General features: G+C 42.4%; 1 protein-coding gene across 2 annotated transcripts; it reads right to left on the bottom strand.

Moving 5' to 3' along the window:
* Positions 1 to 65: 65 nt before the first annotated feature.
* mfsd13al (major facilitator superfamily domain containing 13a-like) lies at positions 66 to 21,081 on the bottom strand. 2 transcript variants are annotated; one of them, XM_077230722.1, is made up of 6 exons: positions 20,657 to 21,081; positions 10,507 to 11,226; positions 8,551 to 8,705; positions 6,400 to 6,483; positions 6,077 to 6,220; positions 66 to 1,043 (listed from the first exon to the last, which is right to left on the bottom strand). In XM_077230722.1, the coding sequence occupies exons 1-6, from the start codon at positions 20,903 to 20,905 to the stop codon at positions 902 to 904; spliced, it is 1,494 nt and encodes a 497-aa protein (XP_077086837.1). In that variant the 5' UTR covers positions 20,906 to 21,081; the 3' UTR covers positions 66 to 901. The 2 variants fall into 2 exon arrangements, with proteins under 2 accessions (XP_077086837.1, XP_077086838.1); XM_077230723.1 differs by lacking the exon at positions 20,657 to 21,081 and adding an exon at positions 11,321 to 11,453.
* Between the last annotated feature and the right edge of the window lie 56 nt (positions 21,082 to 21,137).

Here is a 21,137-nt window from a genome sequence, read left to right as displayed (position 1 = left end):
TGATTGCATTCTTTGTTTCATAACTTACAAATTAAATCCACATAATTATGACATATCACACAGTGTTTGCTCATAAGGGCAAGTTTATTGACATATAAAAATAAAAACCAACCATAAAAATTAAAACCGCTTACTAAATAATAAATACATGCAAAACTAATTGTTCTGAGTGAATCAACAGGAAAGGCCCGGATATGCAATCAGTATCAAATTCGTTTTAAATAATAAAAAAACAGAGAATGTTCATGTACTTATTTTCGAATAAAAGACTAAATTATACACCTTTATTAGCTTACTGTTAATTAAATACATTTTAACCTTTGATTTTTTTACCATCATAAATCACTCTAGCAGCTCAGAATAATGTCACATATTAATAACATATTGCACGACTCTCTGTCTCTGAATTACTTGATTCTGATTGGTCAACCGCAGCTTTCTGCGGTCAGAAACCTTTCTGATGCTAAAATATATTTATTCACTTTTGTCTGTCATGTCTCTTGTGTCACTCTTCACACATAATCAAATCATGTATGTTTAAAACAACATTTTTACATACATTATTTGGCGAGTAGCGTGAAATGACCAGGAAAATGTGCAGACAGTCAGTCATTATTGCAAAGTAGTGAGATACAAGACGCCTCCACTTTACGTCATATGATCACACTGTACATTTCCCTTACATATATTACAGTTTGCTACATTTCAGAAAATGTATCCGATATTTTGCATTTGTGTGACGTAATCTGAGCATATCCTTCAAAGAATAAACATACAGCCTGAGAAACAACACCTCTAAAGAAACCGACTGTAAAAAGAGACCCCTGACTCCTGATTCATCTACAAATCCCCCTTCTCAGTGAATATAAAGCACATGTGGCAGATGAAATCACTCCAGAGTTCAGCCATCGATGTACTTCGGGTCGAGTGTGTGGCTGTCCCGTATGGAGAAGGGTCTCCAGGCCAGAACCTGCAGGCCCGTGACACACAGCGGCACCACACACACCAGGTAAAACATCATACTGTGCAGGGACTGGAGAGCACTGGGAGGAGGAGGAGGACAGAGAGCAATGATAAATGAATGCAGTGCACCTTTACACCACTAGAGGAGGACAGACCACTAGAGCTGATTCTGAAATCACATACTTATAGAGGCTTGCTTACGCCACAGAATAAAACAGAAAAAAAGTAGTAATTACAAGTGATGAAACTTTTTATCTCACAGTTCTGATTTTTTTTAATCCCATAAATGCAATAAAAGTAAGAAATCAGAAAAAGTCAGAATTGTGTGATATAAAGTCAGAATTACGTGATATGTCGCAAATGTGTTTTATAAAGTCAGAATGGCGCGATATAAAGTTGCAATTGCGAGTTATAAAGTCCAATTTCCTCAGAATTGCGAGTTTATATCTCACAATTCGGACTTTTTTCCCTCATAATCGCATGTTTATATCTCGCATTTCTGACTTTTTTTTCCTCAGAATCGCATCTTTATATCTCACATTTCTGACTTTTTAACACACAATTTTAAGATACAAAGTCAGAATTGCACGATATAAAGTCGCAATTGCATGTTATAAAGTCAGAATTGTGAGATATAAACTCGCAATTATCTTGTAAAATGTTTTATTCTGTGGCGGCGACAAGCTTACATACCTACTTCCCACTATATAGTGGTGAAAAATAGTATGTCACAAAACAAGTCTGTCTGAATTCACAGTAGGCCTAAAAAAGTTCCCGGAGGATCTACTTCTTCTGCTGAGATTCTGAAGTGTGTATATGATTTTTCCCTATGATAGTATATGACTATCCCATAAGGCCACGGGAGAGGATTTGTAAATGGGAGGAAAGCAATGAAACTGATGCTGGTAGATCACATGATAATGATGATAACATGGTCTGGATTAGGCCTACATCATGCATTTAAAAGTCAATGGCCAACCGGATCTTTATAAAAGTCCACATTGTTATTGCAGATGAAATATAACATGGATAACATTAAAGAAATATGTTTTTTATCAGGTTAAACTTTGATTAGTCATTTAAATCTTTATCTAAGCCTCTCACTGTCGACACGCATATCCGCCATGTTTTGTAGTTTTTTTTAACACTTTCTACTCGTGTTTGTAGTTCCTCCTAAAAAAGCGCAATGGGTTGTGGATAATATTAGCTGTTATAGTGAGCCCGGATCCACACTTCCCAAATCCACCAGAAATAGTAGATCATCCGGGGACTTCTGATATTCTCTTTGAACACACTATGCTTTGGGACACACTTATTCTAATCTCACATACTAACTTAGTGTGTTACATTCAGGGTTGCCAAGTTTGTGGTTTTCCCGCAGAATTGGGCTACTTTTAGGCCCTGTTTAGATTAGATTAGATTAGATTCAACTTTATTGTCATTACACAAGTACAGGTACAAGGCAACGAAATGCAGTTTGGGTCTAACCAGAAGTGCAATAGCAGCAAGTGCAGGATATACAATGGTTCCGTAAGTGCAGTACATGGATATGTACTGAATATAATATACAGATGGCTATTACTATAAACAGAATGTGTGTCTTTACACCTGGTATTAAGATGTGTTTTGGTTTCCCGTTCACACCTGGTGTTTTAATCCGTCTCTTTAGTCCACTTTCAAACACTTCTGTCCTGATTTCTTCAAGCGGAGGGTTTATGGGCGGGTAATGGATGAGTTTTTTCAGATTTTTTCATCTAATGGACGAAATAAGCTCACGCAATTTACATATGAACACGACCGGAGACGACGGAGAAACAAACTCTGACTGACACAAGACCAGCCGAACGCTGTGAGCGTCAGGATTCACCAGAAACAGGACCCAAGCTCAGGGATGAGCAGCAAATTGTGATTTATTCACAATAAAGGAACAATGTGTAACAGTTGAACAGTCCAACGACAGTCCCACAACTGGACTCAAACACAGACACACAACAGGGGAGACACAAGACAAAAGAACAAAACCACTCAAACACTACATAATAAGAAGGCAGGACAAAGACTAGAGTTATGTGACTGAAAAACTAAACCAAAACTCTAAAGTAAAGTGAAATAAGTCAAGAGAAAGCTAGTTATTAAACAAGAATAAACCCAGAGTAAAATAATAAATAAAAGAGAAGACTGAAGTAACTACCCCTATAAATCAGGGAGAAAGAACTAGAGAAAAACTAGAATAGCCCAAGTAAACAAGACAACTAAAGAAGGCTAAAGAAGAGAAGTTAGACTGGGAAAACCCCACAGCAAAAACTGCAACCCGACGCTAGAGAAAGATCTCAGAGTCTGAGACACGAACGCAACACAACAACCCAGCAGAGCATGAAGCAAGCACGATATAAAGTAGAGCACACGATATAAAGTAGAGCACACGATATAAAGTAGAGCACACGATATAAAGTAGAGCACACGATATAAAGTAGAGCACACGATATAAAGTAGAGCACACGATATAAAGTAGAGCACACGATATAAAGTAGAGCACACGATATAAAGTAGAGCACACGATATAAAGTAGAGCACACGATATAAAGTAGAGCACACGAGGACCAGGCGAGCGCAACGAGTGAAACCAGGACTAAACGAAAGGTAATGGCAACATAAATAAAGACAAATCACGAAACAAGCATGAGCCTGTATTTATCAAGCTCCTCAGAGTGCCGTTTTAGTCTAAAGTGATGAGAATGCATGACATTTACTACTACTTTTTATACAAAAGCAAGTTATCAAATTTCTTACTCACTCTTCCTCCCACAGTTATTTAAGAAGCTGGAGAGGTTATGAGTGTCCAGTAGGAGCTTGCGATGGAAGAATGTTTTTGAAATGTTTGACGCTGAGCATATCGCTATCATATGGACATCATCTTTATCAGCGCTGGGTAATGTTGGGCTGAACTTGGCTTTTATAACATCTTTCCGCTGTTCGATTAATTCAGCAAAAGTAGCTCTTCTTCCTCCCGACAGTTCGTTTTCTTTTGCAATCCCAATCTAGGCTATAAACGGGTCGGTTAACAACACACCGGTATAAAATGTGTAATTAACACATGGTGGAAAACTTTCATTTCCAGTGTGTATATCATGATCTGTTCACTTGAAATTGATTTATTGTCCAATGTGTGTTGAATGTAAACTCCTCAGGAATTTCCCTCTTCAGTGTGAATTGATCTGAGAATATCCCGTTTGTGGCACAGCAAAGACTCGTGAATCATCTCTAAGACTTCACTTCACAATTACGACTGAGATGCTTGATAACTAACTTTTAAGCGCAGCTTTGAGTCAAGAATTTGTTGTACTCTTGTTCTTGCGAGTTATTCTCAGAGGCTTGATAAACACAGGCCCAGGAATGGTGAAAGACATTGTGTTTGGTGCGTTTTTACTTCTCAAATCAAACTTGGGTCTTCAGCCGTCAAAGTTTAAATCCCGTTTGTCTAGAGCTCTTCTCATAATGTTACTCATTGGTTCAGTAGACGGAGAGAAGACGATCTTTTGTGGCTGTTTGAACACATTCGATCATATGAGCGTTTACACTACGAAAGCAATCCGGTTTAAATGTGTTTTCGACTCTCTGGAAGTGGTTGAAAGTGGACAAGCTTAAAGCGTTTTAGACCCGTTTACTCCTGTATTTAGTGTCGTACACTTGTGATCCGATCCACCGAAACGCATCTTAATACCAGGTGTGAACAGGGCCAGTCATTAAAGTAAATGCAAAAAGTTAAAAAAACTCTTATGGCCTGTCTTTTAAATCTCAAAACATGGTTGACTTCTAATTTCTTACATCTAAATGAAAACAAGACTGAGATTATAGTTATAGTTTGCGGTTCTAGTGGAGCCAGTGGTACAACACAGATGGTCTTTGGCTCTGTCACTTCACGTTAAAACATGTACTCGAAATCTAGGTGTAAATATTGACAGCTCTTAAGAGATAAACTCTGTTGTAAAGTCAAGTTTCTTTTACTTACGCAATCTAGCAAAGATAAAATCATGCTTGACGTTTAAAGGCCTTGAATCCAGACTTGACTATTGTAATGCGTTGTATACGGGAATTAGTCAGTCATCTAGATTTCTAGATTTAGATTTATGAACTTTTTGTAAATGAGAAACAGATTTCTGAACTAGAAATCTAAATAAATCTAGATCTAGATTTAGATTTCATCTAGATTATTTCTCGTTTACAAAAAGTTCAAAATTCAGCCGCTAGACTTTTAATGGGGATAAAAAAACGTGAACACATTACTCCGACCCTGATCTCCTTGCACTGGCTTCCGGTTTTTATATTGGATTGATTTTAAACTTCTGTTTTTGGGGTCCAAATCCCTGCATGGACTCGCACCGGCCTATCTCTCAGATCTTTTAACTGAATATCAGACTGGACCAAGTTTGAGATCAACGACTCAGAAGCTACTCAAAAGTCCCAGGACACATCGAAATCAAAAAGGAGATCAGGCTTTTGCTGTAGATACTTGGAATAGTTTGCCTAAACATATTAGAGACACAGGATTTTAAAGGACAACTCAAAACACATCTGTTTTGAACAGCTTTTAATCAGTGACAATTGTATCATGCGTGTTGCCTATGTGGTGTTCTGTGCTTGTGTTCTGTGTTACATTGTAAAACACTTAGGTCAACTTGTGTTGTTTTAATTGTGATATACAAGTAAAGTTGCTTGCTATTGCTAAATTATTTCATAACGCTTTGTCTGTAAATGATGGTTTTATATGGATCATTTTATCAAAACACCTCATCACGTGTGTGTTTATACTGTTTCCTATGCAGTGAAGTTAGCCAATCATAACAGTGACCGTTTACAGCCTTAAAGAAGTCATGCCTAAAGAAGAAGCCTTCTCAAGTTGAAAGTGTGTATAATGCATAACAGTGACTGTAAAACATGTATTTTATGTATATATTGAGTCTTGATATTTGGATCGGGTCATTGGGCTAGTTTTAGCCTAGTTTTGTTACACATGTTACCCAGGTTATGTTGCTTTATGTTCTGAAATAAAGGCTGAGATAAATATTCCCGGACAATCTGCTTTGCTTTGACTGACTGTATTGGAGTATCTCACCTTGGATCCACGGCGTTTGAAACCTCATGCATGTCCGCATAGCCATACTGGTTCAGGATGGAGACGGCCATCATCGGCGCCAGAGACTGAGCCGGCTTCGTGAAGAGAGCGTTGGTCCCGAACACCATAGACGAGAGCGGAGAGCTGCAAACAGAGAGAGGAAAAAACACATCGGTTATTTTAAATTACCGTAGAGATTCATCTTCGATGGCTAATAGTGCCATATTTGAATAAAAAAATGAGTATGGCTACTCGAGAAGCAAGAGTTTGATTAAAAGCCAGTTTTTATAATGTGTGTGTGACGCAGGAGAAGGCTTGTGTACCTGCGCTTGTGTTTCTGCAGGTCCGAGTCGATGATGTCCGCCAGAGGCAGATTGAAGAGACTGAAGGACGCCTGAACCAGGACCCTAATTCACCATCACACATTCACACACAGGATTATTATTCACTTATTATCCTCTAGTCAAGTCAACTCACAATTATTGATATAGCGCTTTTTACAGTACAGATTGTTTCAAAGCAGCTTTACAGAGATTATAATGCAACAAAGTTTGTTTCCAGAAGAAAGTAGCGTCACTCACAGTAAGCTCAGTGATGGTTCATTTTTGTCGTAAAAAAGTCATTAATTTAGTTTATTTATATATATAGCCGTGATGTCAACGTCCAGCTCAGTTCAGTTCTCATATATAGTGGTGTCAATGCAGGCAGATCAATATTATAGTTATATTAATCAGTTCCAACTAACTCCATTTAGCAAGTTTTCATAGCCTATGGTAATATTACACTTTTTTTAATGGCAAATTCATACACACTGAACTCTGGAAAAAATAGTGAAACAAATGCTGGGAAATTTGATTCATGATTTGATTCCCCTTTAAGTAGAAAAAAACAGCATTAGGTGAATCTCATTATGTCATCACTTAAAAATGTTCAATGACGTCTGCGTTGCATTTGTCATACATTAAATAGTTTTGTTCTTTTTTGTTAATTTTTTTTACAATTGTTTTAGTAACAAATATATCCACTGTAGGTAAAAATGACAATTATATTGGCCAGTGTTGGGTAAGTTACTGTTAAAAAGTCATTAATTATTAGCTATTAATTATGCATTCAACAGTGCAATTAGATATCTGTACTAATTACTCTCTCTATAAAGTATTGTATTACTAATTACTTTCTCAATCCCACATTAACCTCGACCAGTTGAACAACACAAGAATAGACATGAATAAATGATAAAAATTGCATAATTTACTCTTGAACTGACCAAAGTGTTTAAAAGAGAGGATCACAATAAAAACATACATTTTAATGTTAGACGTTGAATTTTGATGTTATTATTATTAAATAATTGTTAAATGTGTAGAATTGTTGTATAGTCTATACAGTGTTTAATGTAATTACATTAGAAGTAACTGTAATTAAATTACATAAGGAATCCCTTTACTTTTTCGAGGGAAAATTAAGTAAATTACAATAATTAACACTGATATTAGGGCATACAAATGTAAATTATTAATACCATTCCTCTGTTTATTTGGTAAAAAAAAAACTATAATTACTATTACTAAAAATTATTATTATTTTTTTTTACATAAACAATTGAAATCAAATTTCTTACAGTGGCTGTTTGGTGGAAAATATGTCTTTTCTGGAGGGAAAAAGGTCACCCTATTTAAACAACCTGAAAGTAAATGCCTATTATTGAGATGCGTTATATATAACGGCTGTATGCTGAATAATGTTGGCGATGTCGATTCAGAAACACATGCAGTAAAAGTCCAGCTGGTATGTACGCTTTATACACTAATGAGCAGAAAACACATAATCTGGCCAACATGTTTAAAACCATTATCCACTGGCTAATACTGTAATACCCAAATAAAAAGCCGTTCAAAAGTTTGGGGTCAGCGAGACTTTAACTAAAAGGGGAATTAATAGGAATTAATAGGCTACTTTTATATGGCGAGGGTACATAAAAATGATCAAAAGCCTTTACATTTAAACGATTTATATTTCAAATAAATGCTTTCCCTTCATCAAATAATCCTGAAAATACTTATTATGTTTTCCACATTGATAATAATACTGAATGTTTCCAGAGCATTAAATCATCTCGGAATGATTTCAGAGTGATCATGTGACACTGAAGACTGGAGTCATGATGCTGAAAATACAGCTTTGATCACAGGAATACATTACAGTGTACTATATATTCACTTAGAAAACAGTATTTTGAATATATTGTAATAATGTTTCACAATATTACTGTATTTTTAACCAATTGGTGAGTAGAAGTGGGTTCTTTCAAAAACATTGTTTTTATACCAGCACCAAACTATTGAACGGTAGTGTAAATCTCGAAATGCTTGAACTTCCCCAGTGAACGCTCTAGTAGGAAGCACATATCGCGTGGTTTCTTTGCATGTTTATTTCTGTATCCCAGAGGGGCACGGCGCAGGGTAATTACTCACATGCTGGAAGTGAGGAACAATGCGAGGAAGTAGTAGCTGTGTGGACCCAGCAGTAACATGACGGCGGCCGCTCCGGCCTCCACGTAGAAGCTGATGAGGATCAGTCTGTAGTAGCCCAGCTTATGGAGAAGAGTCTGGCTGCACAACACCAACACCTGCAGGAGAACACATGCGGAGAGGCGTTTCAGGGCGGTTCCCGTGTCATATGTTTGCAGGATATGCATTCAACTTGGATGATGAGGGTACACTGTATTCATTTTGTGTTCAGGGAAACATCATTGGTCTAAGGGCAGAATGAAATATATCAGGGTTTTTCCACACGTTCATTTATTTGTGGCGGCCGGCCACAATATCAACGCTGACCGCCACACATTGATTTTCGATTGTTTTTTAATATTCTTTTTTACTAAGCCTATTTAAAATCGTATTTGATTGCAGAGCGCCGTAGCACATTCGCACAGCACTACCTCTCGCTCGTCCCTCTCTCTCTCTCTCTCCCTCATGGAACACCGCTGCACAAATCTGTCCAACACAGCGCTGTCAACGTTGGAGGCCCAGCTTTAAAAAAACTTATTAGCCAGCATGCGAGGAGCCTAGCTAATAAGGAGAGCTAAGTTAGTTATTGTTAGAATACAGCTGGATTTTCGAGGTTAGCACGCTGTATATAGCTGGTAATCAATATCGTTGCACGCGCACAGCCACGCTGCTATATATATATATATATCTTTTTAAATAACATAATAAAAATGTACACCCCTGTCATCGGTGAATGTTTGAACCTTTTTTTAATAGTTTAAGTGTTTATGTCCCTCAATTGTCCGCAGTGTGAAAGATGGATCTCAAATGCCTGGAGGAAAGTTGATACTTAATTACTAAAAAGATATGAAAAGTTTCCTTTTGCATTGTCCATCGTGTATATCCTGTCCATACCTTCTTCAAAAAAGAAATTCAAAAAAGTTAGTTTTTTTTGTAAGCACCCAGAGACTGTAGTCATTTATTTTGGCTTTGCCATTACTCTAAATTATTGTGGAAAGACTTTTCCCTATTAGTTGTTGAGAAAATTGATAAGGGTTTTTCTTTACTTTTGATTTGTATCTCAGACTGCGTTCACAATTGTAGTTCGGTTGCCTTGGTTCTTTTAGTCCGAACCGAAACAGAAAATGATACATTTAGTCCTGCTTCGCTTAGTGTTCAAACTGTCCTTTTTACAGTACAACTGTGAACACCCTTAAGGTGACGATACATGGGGCAACTTTTTGAGCAATGTTGCTGGGCAATGAAAATGAGGAAAATTGAAAATGGGGAATACAATTCTATCTGGATACTTTAGATGGGTCGTGGGTCCTGTGTCTCATCTGGCTGACGGCAACATTGCTCAAAACGTTGCCCCGTGTATCGTCACCTTTAGTGATGATGATGATGATGAGAGGTATAAAAACGTTTCTATCCCTCAAACAGGGGGGGTTTATTCAAATCTAAGTATGAAGGGCAATGTGTGACCTGACTGGACCACAAAACCAGTCACATGGGTTAATTTCTTTTAACCACAACACCACATGAAAGTTGAATAAATAAGTTTTCCATTGATGTATGGTTTGTTAGGATAGGACAATATTTGGCCGAGATACAACTATTTGAAAATCTGGAATCTGAGGGTGCAAAAAAAACGAAACATTGAGAAAATCGCATTTAAAGTTTTCTATTTATGTTCGTGATTGTGCTGCATTCACTCACAAATATATATTTTTTATATAGCCTATTTACGGTAGGAAATTTGAAAATTTCTTCATGAAACATGATCTTTACTTAATATCCTAATGATTTCTGCCATAAAAGAAAAATTGATAATTTTGACCCATGTAATGTATTGTTGGCTATAGCCACAAATATACCCATGCGACTTGCAACTGGTTTTGTGACCTGGGGGTCACATATTAGTAGTAGTTGATGACGCACCTGAGGACAGATGAATCCCGCTCCATACATGACGCTCTTAGCAAGCGGCGGCAGGACGTCCGGAGGAATGAGGTGCTCTGCAAAAATCAGGGTGAAGTTACTATAAAAAGCCAGCAAGAACACCTGGAAAAAGTTCATGATCACAAACAGCTGGAAGTCTCTGTTGGCGATGATCTGCCAGGTCATGGACATCACCGAAGACACAGAGATCGAAGGAGGATTGTCCTTTCCCTCAGGGGTTTTACAGTCGAACCGACTCTCGCTGTGGAAGCCCGTGTAGAGCATGCAAGCGCAGGCCGACGCGGCCACGAACACGCTGAAGCCCTGGAAGACAGCGAAGCGCTCCATGTTCTCGGACACGATGCCGCTGAACAGCACGCTGGACGAGCCCAGCAGGGACGCCACCTGGCTGTATTTGATCAGCCGCAGCCGGTTCTGATGGTGTCCCGAGATCTCTGCGAAGAGCGCGCACTGGGCCAACAGCACGAACGTGAGCAGGCCGTCGTACGCACACAGTGTCACGGCGAGGTGGACGCCGCTCAGCCAGTCGTGCTCCTCGTACGCCCTCCAGGGGAACCAGGCCAGCAGGAACGACAGGGCGTACAGCGGCGCCCCGTACAAGATGGAGAGTCTGCGGCGCGAGCAGCACTGCAGGCCCGAGTTGTCCTGAAGATATCCAAACAGCGGGTCGTTCAGCGCGTTCCAGATCATATACACCACCTGTGCAGAGACAAAGCGGGCTTTAAATTAGCATTTTTCTGCTTTACTGTACAGTCAATCCAACATTTATTCAGGCAACTCCAACATTTCACACATTATCACGGTTTTATCTGGAACACTATCGTCAAATATGATTGATAGTTAGCATACAGTTAGGATTGGCGGTGTGGTTCTGTTCTGGGCGAGATCTCCCTGCGCATCCATGTAGCCTAGCATGAATAAGAGGAGCAATAACCCCCCTTAGGGTAAACAGAACAGAACCAACATGAATTTATGCCGATATCATTAATTCAAGATTTTAAAGTACAACATATTTTGAGAATTTATACAGATTTAAGGGGAATCCGAATGCCAAATCCTGACAGAGAGAGGTGGAGCTGGGGAGGGAGGAGGGTAATCAGCTCCTGAGAAACGTGAAAGATGCTGATAATACTGAATGAGCTGACAGTGCTATGCATAAGTGAACACACCAATGCTAAAGTTGCCTAAAAAGAGGAATAAAAAATCATCTTTTGGAAATTGATCTTAATGCCTTTATTTAAAAAATGAGGAAAAATCTGACCTTTCAGGACACCAATTTTCTTTGTGAATGAATAATGTATCGTAAATAAAGGATACCAGGATACTATGCAAAAATATCCCCACATCATCATCACACCCTTCACCATACCTAGAGATTGGCATGATTTTATTTCAGTTAGGCTAATAGCTGGTATGATTTGCATTGAGAGATGATCTTATGGAAAGTACCCCATGCCAATCTCTAGTAATACAATTATTTTTTTAAATTGTACATGACACGCAATTAAAGGGATAGTTCGACCAAAAATGAAAATTCTGTCAGTAATTACTCACCCTCATGTTGTTCCAACCCCGTAAGACCTTCGTTCATCTTCGGAATACGAATTAAGATATTTTTTATTAAATCTGAGAGCTGGATCACTCCTCCATAGGATCCTTCAGGGATTGAAACTTGTTCCCCAAAAAGTTATTAAAGATATCGTTTAAATAGTCCAAGTGACTACAGTGGCTCAATCTAAAGTTTATCAAACGACGAGAATTACTAACGTAACCTCGGTTCTCTCTAGAGAAAAGATTCATCTACGGGAAAGATTCATCTTCTCGAGATACTGAAGCCAAAAAATTATCCTTAATTTTGTATTCCTTGTCAACGCAGTGCAGCAGCTAGCAGACCTAGAGCAGGCCATCTCGCGTGCTCATTGGCTGCCCTGCGGGCAACTGCTGCAGCCTACCAGTGAGCCCGGCGTGACGTCACGCCCAATGAAGGGCACCCGCGCCTTCATAGCGTCACAGCCCGCCAGAATGGGCGTGGCTTAGCGTTCAACACTAGGGGCTGTAGGCTGACTTCCCTGGTTTTCGTCGACTGAAGCGAAGTCGCTCGTGACGCGAGCACGGCCGGTTACGCAATACTCGTTCCCTCTCTAGAGAGAACCGAGGTTACGTTAGTAACCGAGTATCGTTCTCTTACGAGAGGTTCTCTCGTATTGCGTAAGTTTAGCTTAGGCTACGGGAACACTTTGTCAACGCCGTGCGCGCCAAGCATCCACATGAGACCCCGAGCTTTCAGGGGAACCCCATAAGTGGAAAAAATAAGGTGGCCAGCCAAGCGGGCCATCACTTGTACATAAGCACACATAGGGAATACAGAGCAGCGCGCCGGTCTGTATAGGCACATGGCACATACCCTACTTAGTGCAGCTCAACCAGGAGAGCTGAGTCATGTGAGAGTGATCTGAGCAGGAGATCTGGGCAGAATACACCTCTCCTTCAGACTGACAACAGTTTAGCCTGCAAGGCAGGAACTTCTAGGTTATAAAACCTGACAAAGGTAGACGGGGAGCTCCAGCCCGCCGCTACACATATGTCATGGATAGAAATTCCACTGGACCATGCCCACGAAGAGGCCACGCCTCTCGTGGAATGAGCCCTGATGCCTAGAGGGCATTGCAGACCTTTTGACGCGTAAGCGGCCGCTATAGCGTCTACTATCCATCTGGACAGGCTCTGTTTCGAGGCGAGACCCTTGGTGCGCCCACCAAACGAAACAAAAAGCTGTTCCGAACGCCTGAAGGAGGCGGAGCGCGTAATGTAAAACCTCAGCGCTCTGACAGGGCAGAGGAGATTCACATCACCTTCGCTGTTAGATGCTGGGAGAGCTGACAACGAAATAACTTGCGCTCTGAATGGAGTGCCCATCACTTTAGGGACATAGCCATGTCTAGGTCTGAGGATGACTTTAGCGTCTAGTGGTTCAAATGGAAAAGCTTTCAGGGCCTCGAGGACCAATGAAAGATCCCACATGGGAACCGACGGGGGGCGCGGCGGATTCATCCCTCTAGCTCCTCTAAGGAAGTGGATGGCCAACTCGTGTCTTCCCAATGACTGGCCGTGCGTCGATTCTGCGAACGCTGCCACGGCCGCCACGTATACATTGAGCGTGGATGGGGACCTTCCCTTATCCAACAGCTCTTGTAGGAAGGTGAGCAGATGCGCCACTCCGCATGTCCGCGGGTCCAGACCTCTGTCGGTGCACCATCCAGAGAAAACCGACCATTTAGACGCGTAGAGCCTTCTCGTGGAAGGGGCTCTAGACTGCGTGATCGTGTTCATCACTCCTTCTGGCAGGGCAACGAGTACCCGTTGATCAACCATGCATGCAGAGACCAGCGCTCTGGATTGGGATGCCAGATCGTGCCGCGAGCCTGAGAGAGGAGATCTGCCCTCACCGGATTCGGCCACGGAGCTGTATGTGACAGCTCTGCTAGTTCCGGGGACCAAATCTGATTCTCCCAACGCGGGGCTATGAGGAGCACCGAGTGGCGCGTTTCCCTGATTCTCTTGATCACCTGTGGCAACAGAGAGACCGGAGGAAAAGCATATAGCGGGAGGCTGGGCCAAACCTGGGCCAGCGCGTCCTCGTCCTTCGAACAGACCGTCGGGCATTGAGCGTTGTCTTTTGACGCAAATAGGTCGACTTCCGCTGTGCCGAATAGGCGCCACAGTTTCTGGACCGTTTGGGGTGCAGGGACCATTCCCCTGGGGGAACATTGTCCCTGGACAGTTTGTCTGGGCCGTCGTTCAAATGGCCAGGCACATGTGCCGCCCTCAGCGAGCGCAGGTGCATCTGAGACCAAATAAGGAGGCGTTCCGTCAGATTGCAGAGATTTCTGGATCTGACACCGCCCTGATGGTTTACATAGGATACCACAGACATGTTGTCCGAGCGGACAAGAACATGCTGGTCCTGTATGAACGGGAGGAAGCACCTCAGTGCGTTCTCGACCGCTATTATTTCCAGACAGTTTATGTGAAAACCCTTCTCCTGGTCTGACCACTGGCCAAAGGCCGGTCTGCCCTCGAACAGTGCGCCCCAACCTGAGTTGGACGCGTCTGTCGAGATGACTTTACGATAAGAGATGGTTCCCATCATTACTCCCTGCTGGTACCAGTCGGCCACTAACCAGGGCTGCAGAGCTGCTATGCAGGCCTGAGTCACTCTGATTTTCTGGCCGCCAGACACCCGGCGGGACACGCGAGCATTCAACCAGCGTTGGAGCGGGCGCATGCGCAGTAGGCCCAGCTGGAGCACCGCTGCAGCTGATGCCATACAGCCCAACATCCTTTGAAAAGTTTTCAAAGGGAGAAAGCTGCCCTTCTGGAAAGATGCGGCTAGGTGGCGAACACGGCGCGCGCGCTGTGTCGATAAACGAGCCGTCATGGTCACCGAGTCCAGTGCTATTCCTAAAAAGGAAATTGACTGGCTGGGCAGTAATGAGCTCTTGGTTCAGTTGACCCTGAGACTCAAGCTTTCCAGATGACTGAGAAGCACTGTTCTGTGAGATAGCAGTTCTGTCTCTGACTGTGCCAATATCAGCCAATCATCCAGATAGTTCATTATTCGCAGCCCCTGACTTCTCAGGGGGGCGAGCGCCGCGTCCATGCACTTTGTAAATGTACAGGGTGCCAGGGACAGGCCGAACGGCAGGACGGTGTAATGATATACCTGACCGTCGAAGGCGAATCTCAAAAATTGCCTGTGACGGGGTACTATCTGAATCTGAAAATAGGCATCCTTCAGATCTAGAGAAATAAACCAGTCCCTCGGGCGAACGTGCGCGAGGATTTTCCTGGTCGTAAGCATTTTGAACGGTCTTTTCGCAAGCACTTAGTTCAAATGTCTCAGATCTAGGATAGGTCTGAAGGCTCCGTCCTTCATGGGTACGAGAAAATATCGGCTGTAAAAGCCTGACTCGCTCAGAGAAGGCGGTACCTTTTCTATAGCCCCTTTGCACAGCAGCTTTGCTATTTCTGCGTGAAGTAGGTGTGCGGGCGCTCTCGGTTCTGGGCAATGGCTGCTCGCTGAAAAGCCGAAACCGGCTGATTTATGTGAGATGTCCCAATCATAAGGGATGGGGAACAGTCTTTTGTCATTTTTTGACGCGCGAGCAGCGCTCCGGGCGGGAAAGCTTCCTGTAAGCGTGAGCGCGTGTGCGCGGGCACGAGACTTACAAGTGTATTTGATGCCCCGATCATAATGGATGGGGAGCGTTTTATTAATGCCCTGCGTTTTGTGATAACACTTAAACGCGCGGGCGGAGCCCAGGGGGAGGTTAGTGTTAGCAAGCGTGAACGCACTCAGGCGGGCACGAGACTTACATTCATAACCTGCTTTCTTTTGTGAAACTGACCCGGAGCCGAAAGCGCGGCGCGCGCGCTCTCGGTTCTGGGCAATGGCTGCTCGCTGAAAGCCGAGACCGGCTGATTTATATGAGATGTCCCAATCATGAGGGATGGGGAACATTTTTTTTTTTTCTACTTTTTGACGCGCGAGCAGCGCTCCGGGCTGAAAAGCTTCCTGTAAGCGTGAGCGCGGGCACGAGACTTACAAGTGTATTTGACGCCCCGATCATAATGGATGGGGAGCGTTTTATTTATGCCCTGCGTTTTGTGATAACACTTAAAACGCGCGGGCGGAGGTTTGTGTTAGCAAGCGTGAACGCACTCTGGCGGGCACGAGACTTACATCCATAACCTGCTTTCTTTTGTGAAACTGACCCGGAGCCGAAAGCGCGGCGCGCGCGCTCTCGGTTCTGGGCAATGGCTGCTCGCTGAAAGCCGAGACCGGCTGATTTATATGAGATGTCCCAATCATGAGAGATGGGGAACATTTTTTTTTTTTTTTTCTACTTTTTGACGCGGCGAGCAGCGCTCCGGGCTGAAAAGCTTCCTGTAAGCGTGAGCGCGGGCACGAGACTTACAAGTGTATTTGACGCCCCGATCATAATGAATGGGGAGCGTTTTATTAATGCCTTGCGTTTTGTGATAACACTTAAACGCGCGGGCGGAGCCCGTGGGGAGGTTTGTGTTAGCAAGCGTGAACGCACTCTGGCGGGCACGAGACTTACATTCATAACCTGCTTTCTTGATCGTGTAACAGAGCGGGCAGATAGTGGGCACAGACTTGTGGACACATTTCTTACATTCAACACTCGAGCGGCTTTTCTGCGCTTCATGAGAGTGTGCTCTGCGAGGTTCGGAGTGCTTAAGTGTAGTGGTGAACACTGGGGCGTGGGCACTTTCATTACACTTACAACACCGACGGCATGAGCCGGACCAGACATTAAATACTCTTTTTGAGATTTTTCTGGGTCGCCGTGAAAACGGCGTTTGTGTGCAGGCGAGAGGGTCAACAAACCGGCTCGTTGGCTGCTAATTGAACCACTGCAGTAGCCTGTTTGAAGGGGACTGACAGGGAATAAACTTAAACACGCACGTCTTTTCGGAGGCGATGTGTCTGTTAGTAAGCGTGAGCGCTCGTGAGCGGGCACGTAACTTACATTCTTAATCTGACATTATACTCACTTGAGATTTCTCTGGGTCGCCGCGAGAACAGCGGATGTGTGCAGGCGAGCGGGTTGCATTACCGGCTCGTTGGCTGCCAAATACACCACTGCAGAAGCCTTATCTAAGGGGACTGACATGGCGAGTGTTGTAGAAATTTTAATAGTCATTGATCCCAAACAGGTATCATAAGAGAAAGAACCTATTCAATGTATAAAAGTATATGTGTGTACGTGCTTGTGCGTGACTTTTCAGGAACATATGGGACAGGACCTCTGACCTTAGGGTTGGTCAGTTTTGGCCAGTTTATTTCAGTACCAGTTTGTGTCTTTAAGTAGAAACTGAACAGCAGTAAGGACCTTATCTGGGTGGGTGAAAGGTACAGCGGGTGAGGAGGAACCTTGAAAACAGTATAAAGGCTGTCTCATATCTTCCTGTTGTGTGTCACTCTCTTGCACAGCGTAACTTCTGTGTACTAGACTGAACCTATTCTTGCAAGAATAAATACTTTTCTTTTTATTAATTTGACTCTGAGTGTCTCTTACGCAGTGATGATGTTTAACAGAATTTTTGCCACAACACGAGACATTTCGACGGCGGCGCGCAAGCCCGTCCGGGTCATGCAGAGAGCTCGAGAGGGCTCTGCATGACGCGCGAACGGGGACGCGAGGGCGGGGTAGCTCTCTTGTAACGTAAAGAGAGCTAGCCGCGTGCTCGGTGGTCGAGCAGAACTGGAACAGTGTTTTTACGAGGACGCGCGCACGAGTAGTGGGCACGGGACCTACATGTAACACAGATGATGCCCGTCCGGGTCATGCAGAGAGCTCGAGAGGGCTCTGCATGACGCGCGAACGGGGACACGAGGGCGGGGTAGCTCTCTTGTAACGTAAAGAGAGCTAGCCGCGTCCTCGTACGTGTCCCTCGGCCTCATTCTCAGATGCGACGGCAGTGAGGCTCGTGAGCGCCAGCTGCGCGTCGGTGAGGAGAGGCGGGGAGTGTTGAAGGCTTCGAGTCGAGCCCGCAGGGTCGACAGCGGAAGCGCTTCACAGCCGGAAGTGCGAGGCGTCTTAAAAAAGACACTCGCTGCTCTTTTAGAATAGGTTTTAGCAAGGTAAAGGATACGTCGCCGGATAGCGTAGCTCGCACGGATGGCTGAAGGTGGCGAAGACGGCCGGCTTCCTCAGCGCTCTCCTAAGCTGGCTGTCCGCTGTTCGACGGCGGCGGTGGCTTCTCTCAGATCCAGCGATGCGAAGAGCTCGCTGAAGAGACGAAAATCAGGGAAGTCAGCCTACAGCCCCTAGTGTTATACGCTAAGCCACGCCCATTCTGGCGGGCTGTGACGCTATGAAGGCGCGGGCGCCCTTCATTGGGCGTGACGTCACGCCGGGCTCACTGGTAGGCTGCAGCAGTTGCCCGCAGGGCAGCCAATGAGCACGCGAGATGGCCTGCTCTAGGTCTGCTAGCTGCTGCACTGCGTTGACAAGGAATACAAAATTAAGGATAATTTTTTGGCTTCAGTATCTCGAGAAGATGAATCTTTCCCGTAGCGTAAGCTAAACTTACGCAATACGAGAGAACCTCTCGTAAGAGAACATTTTCCTTCCTTGATTTGGCTTGAAGTGCATCAGGAGATTAAAGTCGCTGGTTAGGCTGCTCTGTTTTGATGGTTTTCGAGGGGTTTCATGTTGTAAAGTGGCAAGGCTGAAAGACCAGCTGAACATTAGCTAGACCAGCTAATCTTGTTTAACTAGTTTAAGTGTGTTTGCTTTGAAAGTATTAACTTCACTCTTTACTTATCCAATACAGTACATGTTTCATTATAACGACAGAAAGTATTGCTGATGGATACGCATGCCTATAAACTGAATTTAAAGTTAACGGAGGTTGCGATAGTCTTTTCTTCACTATTGTGACATATATATCCGAGTGATACGGCTTCTCGGTCAAGAATAAAAAGTGTAGGGCGGGACTGGATTTTGTCCGAGGGGATTTGATTGGAGAGCTGTGGTTTGCTATTGGTGTGATGTCATGCGAGTTCAGCTTGGAGAGAGGATTATGGATTGGAGGAATGGATATTCAAGTAAAAATAGAATGAATATGTAATATATAACATATTTAGCTAAATATATTTAGCTAACTATGCTAGTATGATCATTAAATAGCTTTCCTGAGGCAAATGTAACATTACGTGACATATTGTTCAGAAGCTGATTCTTCTAATCTGAGTCTTTCCAATCAGTGTTGGGAAGATTACTTTGGAAATGTATAGATTACAGATTGCATGTTACCATTTAAAATGTAATTTTTAAGGCATTTAATTTAAAATTACCTTAATAAAGTGATGTAACTGATTACATTTGATTACTTTTGTAATTTCCAGCACTTGTATGCATTTTTATCACTCGCCATGGTGGAAACTCTTCTAGCCTAAAGAGCCAATCAAAAGCATCAGAAAAGCTTTGCTTTACTAAACGGTCATTAAATAATCATGCATATCAAAACAGGCAAAGCAAAAAATTTATATTACTGAACATGTCCTAGCTTCTTACAGAAAATATTCAGATGTAACCCCCTTTGAAATCGTTAACATTTTCATAAGTAACAGTAATTTAATTACACATTTTTTCTATGATTGTGACTCTACTAAAAACAATGCTTGCTTTGTTAACTATTTAATGTATCGTTTGTGCAAATTTTATATCCACAAATGTAAGTTTTCCAACGACAAACAAATCTTTTGTGTCTTTTGAAAGAGCTTAAAATATTTCTTATTTTAAACAAATCTCATCTTCTGTAAATAAGAAAAGCAAGTAAAGCAACATCAGTTTGCAATTACTTTAATTTCTATTCCCTAATTGATGTATAAATGTATTTTTGTTAATCTTTTTCAGTCTTTAGCCAATTGTAGTTAATAAATAAATATTCTATAAGAATAAGAAGTCAATTTTAATTTCATCTTAATGATTTAATTTTGAGCCATGTTGCTAAAATATTCTATAGTGAATTAGGCCAGCCATATCACTACTCTCTCTCTTTCTCTCTCTCACTCGCTCTCTCAGATAGCACAGGTACGTCTCTAAGATGTCTGCTAAAGAGCAGATCTGGAAAACATGTAGCCTACTGTTGTACTACAAACATCCGATAAACGTCTTAGAAAGAGCAGTTTTACATACACTCAAAAATAAATCATAAATATCTTAGACATTTTGTGAATGTCTACGTAACGTGACAGGAAAGGTCTAAGAGATTGCAGATGAACAAACACCTTTAAAAAAACATCTTGGAGATGTAAATGTTTTTGTTTTTTTTTAGATGTAAATGTGAACATCAAGTAGACGTCTCCGTGACGTAGGTGTGCTATCAGGCCTCTGATTGGCTAAAAAGCGCTGGTGCTCCTCCAATGACACTCGCTATTTAAAGAGATTAGTGATTGCAGGTGTTTTTAATGTTTCAATTGATAACAGATAAACTGAATTACAAAAAATTATAGTTTACAGCAAGGTCAATATACCCGAAAGCATGAACTCCATCGCAAATGAACATGCATGTTAAAAGTTGTGAAACTCACCTGTGACTGGTGGAAGGCTGTCTCTGATATTTTGTACCTGTTCAAGAACAGCTTTACATAGTAGAAACTAAACATGCTGTTCATCATGGCAGCACCAAGCGTTGTCATAGAGTAAGCCAAAGCAGCGGGATTAGGAGAAAAGTGCCTCATGATTCTCATAACACGGATGTTTGGCGTGCTGCAATTGTTTGTCCACAATGCAACAGACAATGCAAATGCAATGAAACTTAACACTATTATAAAACTCATGCAGTCGTAGCTTATTAATTTACCCAAAACCTATCAAAAGTATGTTGACAGAAAATAAACGCTTTAGTTGAAACACTTAAGTTTTGAGTATATCCATTCACAACTAAGCTCATTTTAAAAACAGTGGTACACACTTCCTGGTATTCTAAAGTAGGCGTAGCCTACACCCAAATCAGACCCCGCCCCTGTCCTCTGATTGGCCAGCGTGAAGATCCGTTCTTGTTGTTATCCT

The sequence above is a fragment of the Siphateles boraxobius genome, unplaced genomic scaffold (genome assembly GCF_051911475.1).
Source record: "Siphateles boraxobius isolate OS27281-9 unplaced genomic scaffold, OSU_SipBor_1 15, whole genome shotgun sequence".
In the NCBI taxonomy this organism is placed as follows: Eukaryota; Metazoa; Chordata; class Actinopteri; order Cypriniformes; family Leuciscidae; genus Siphateles; species Siphateles boraxobius.
This window is presented reverse-complemented; position numbering and strand designations above follow the sequence as displayed.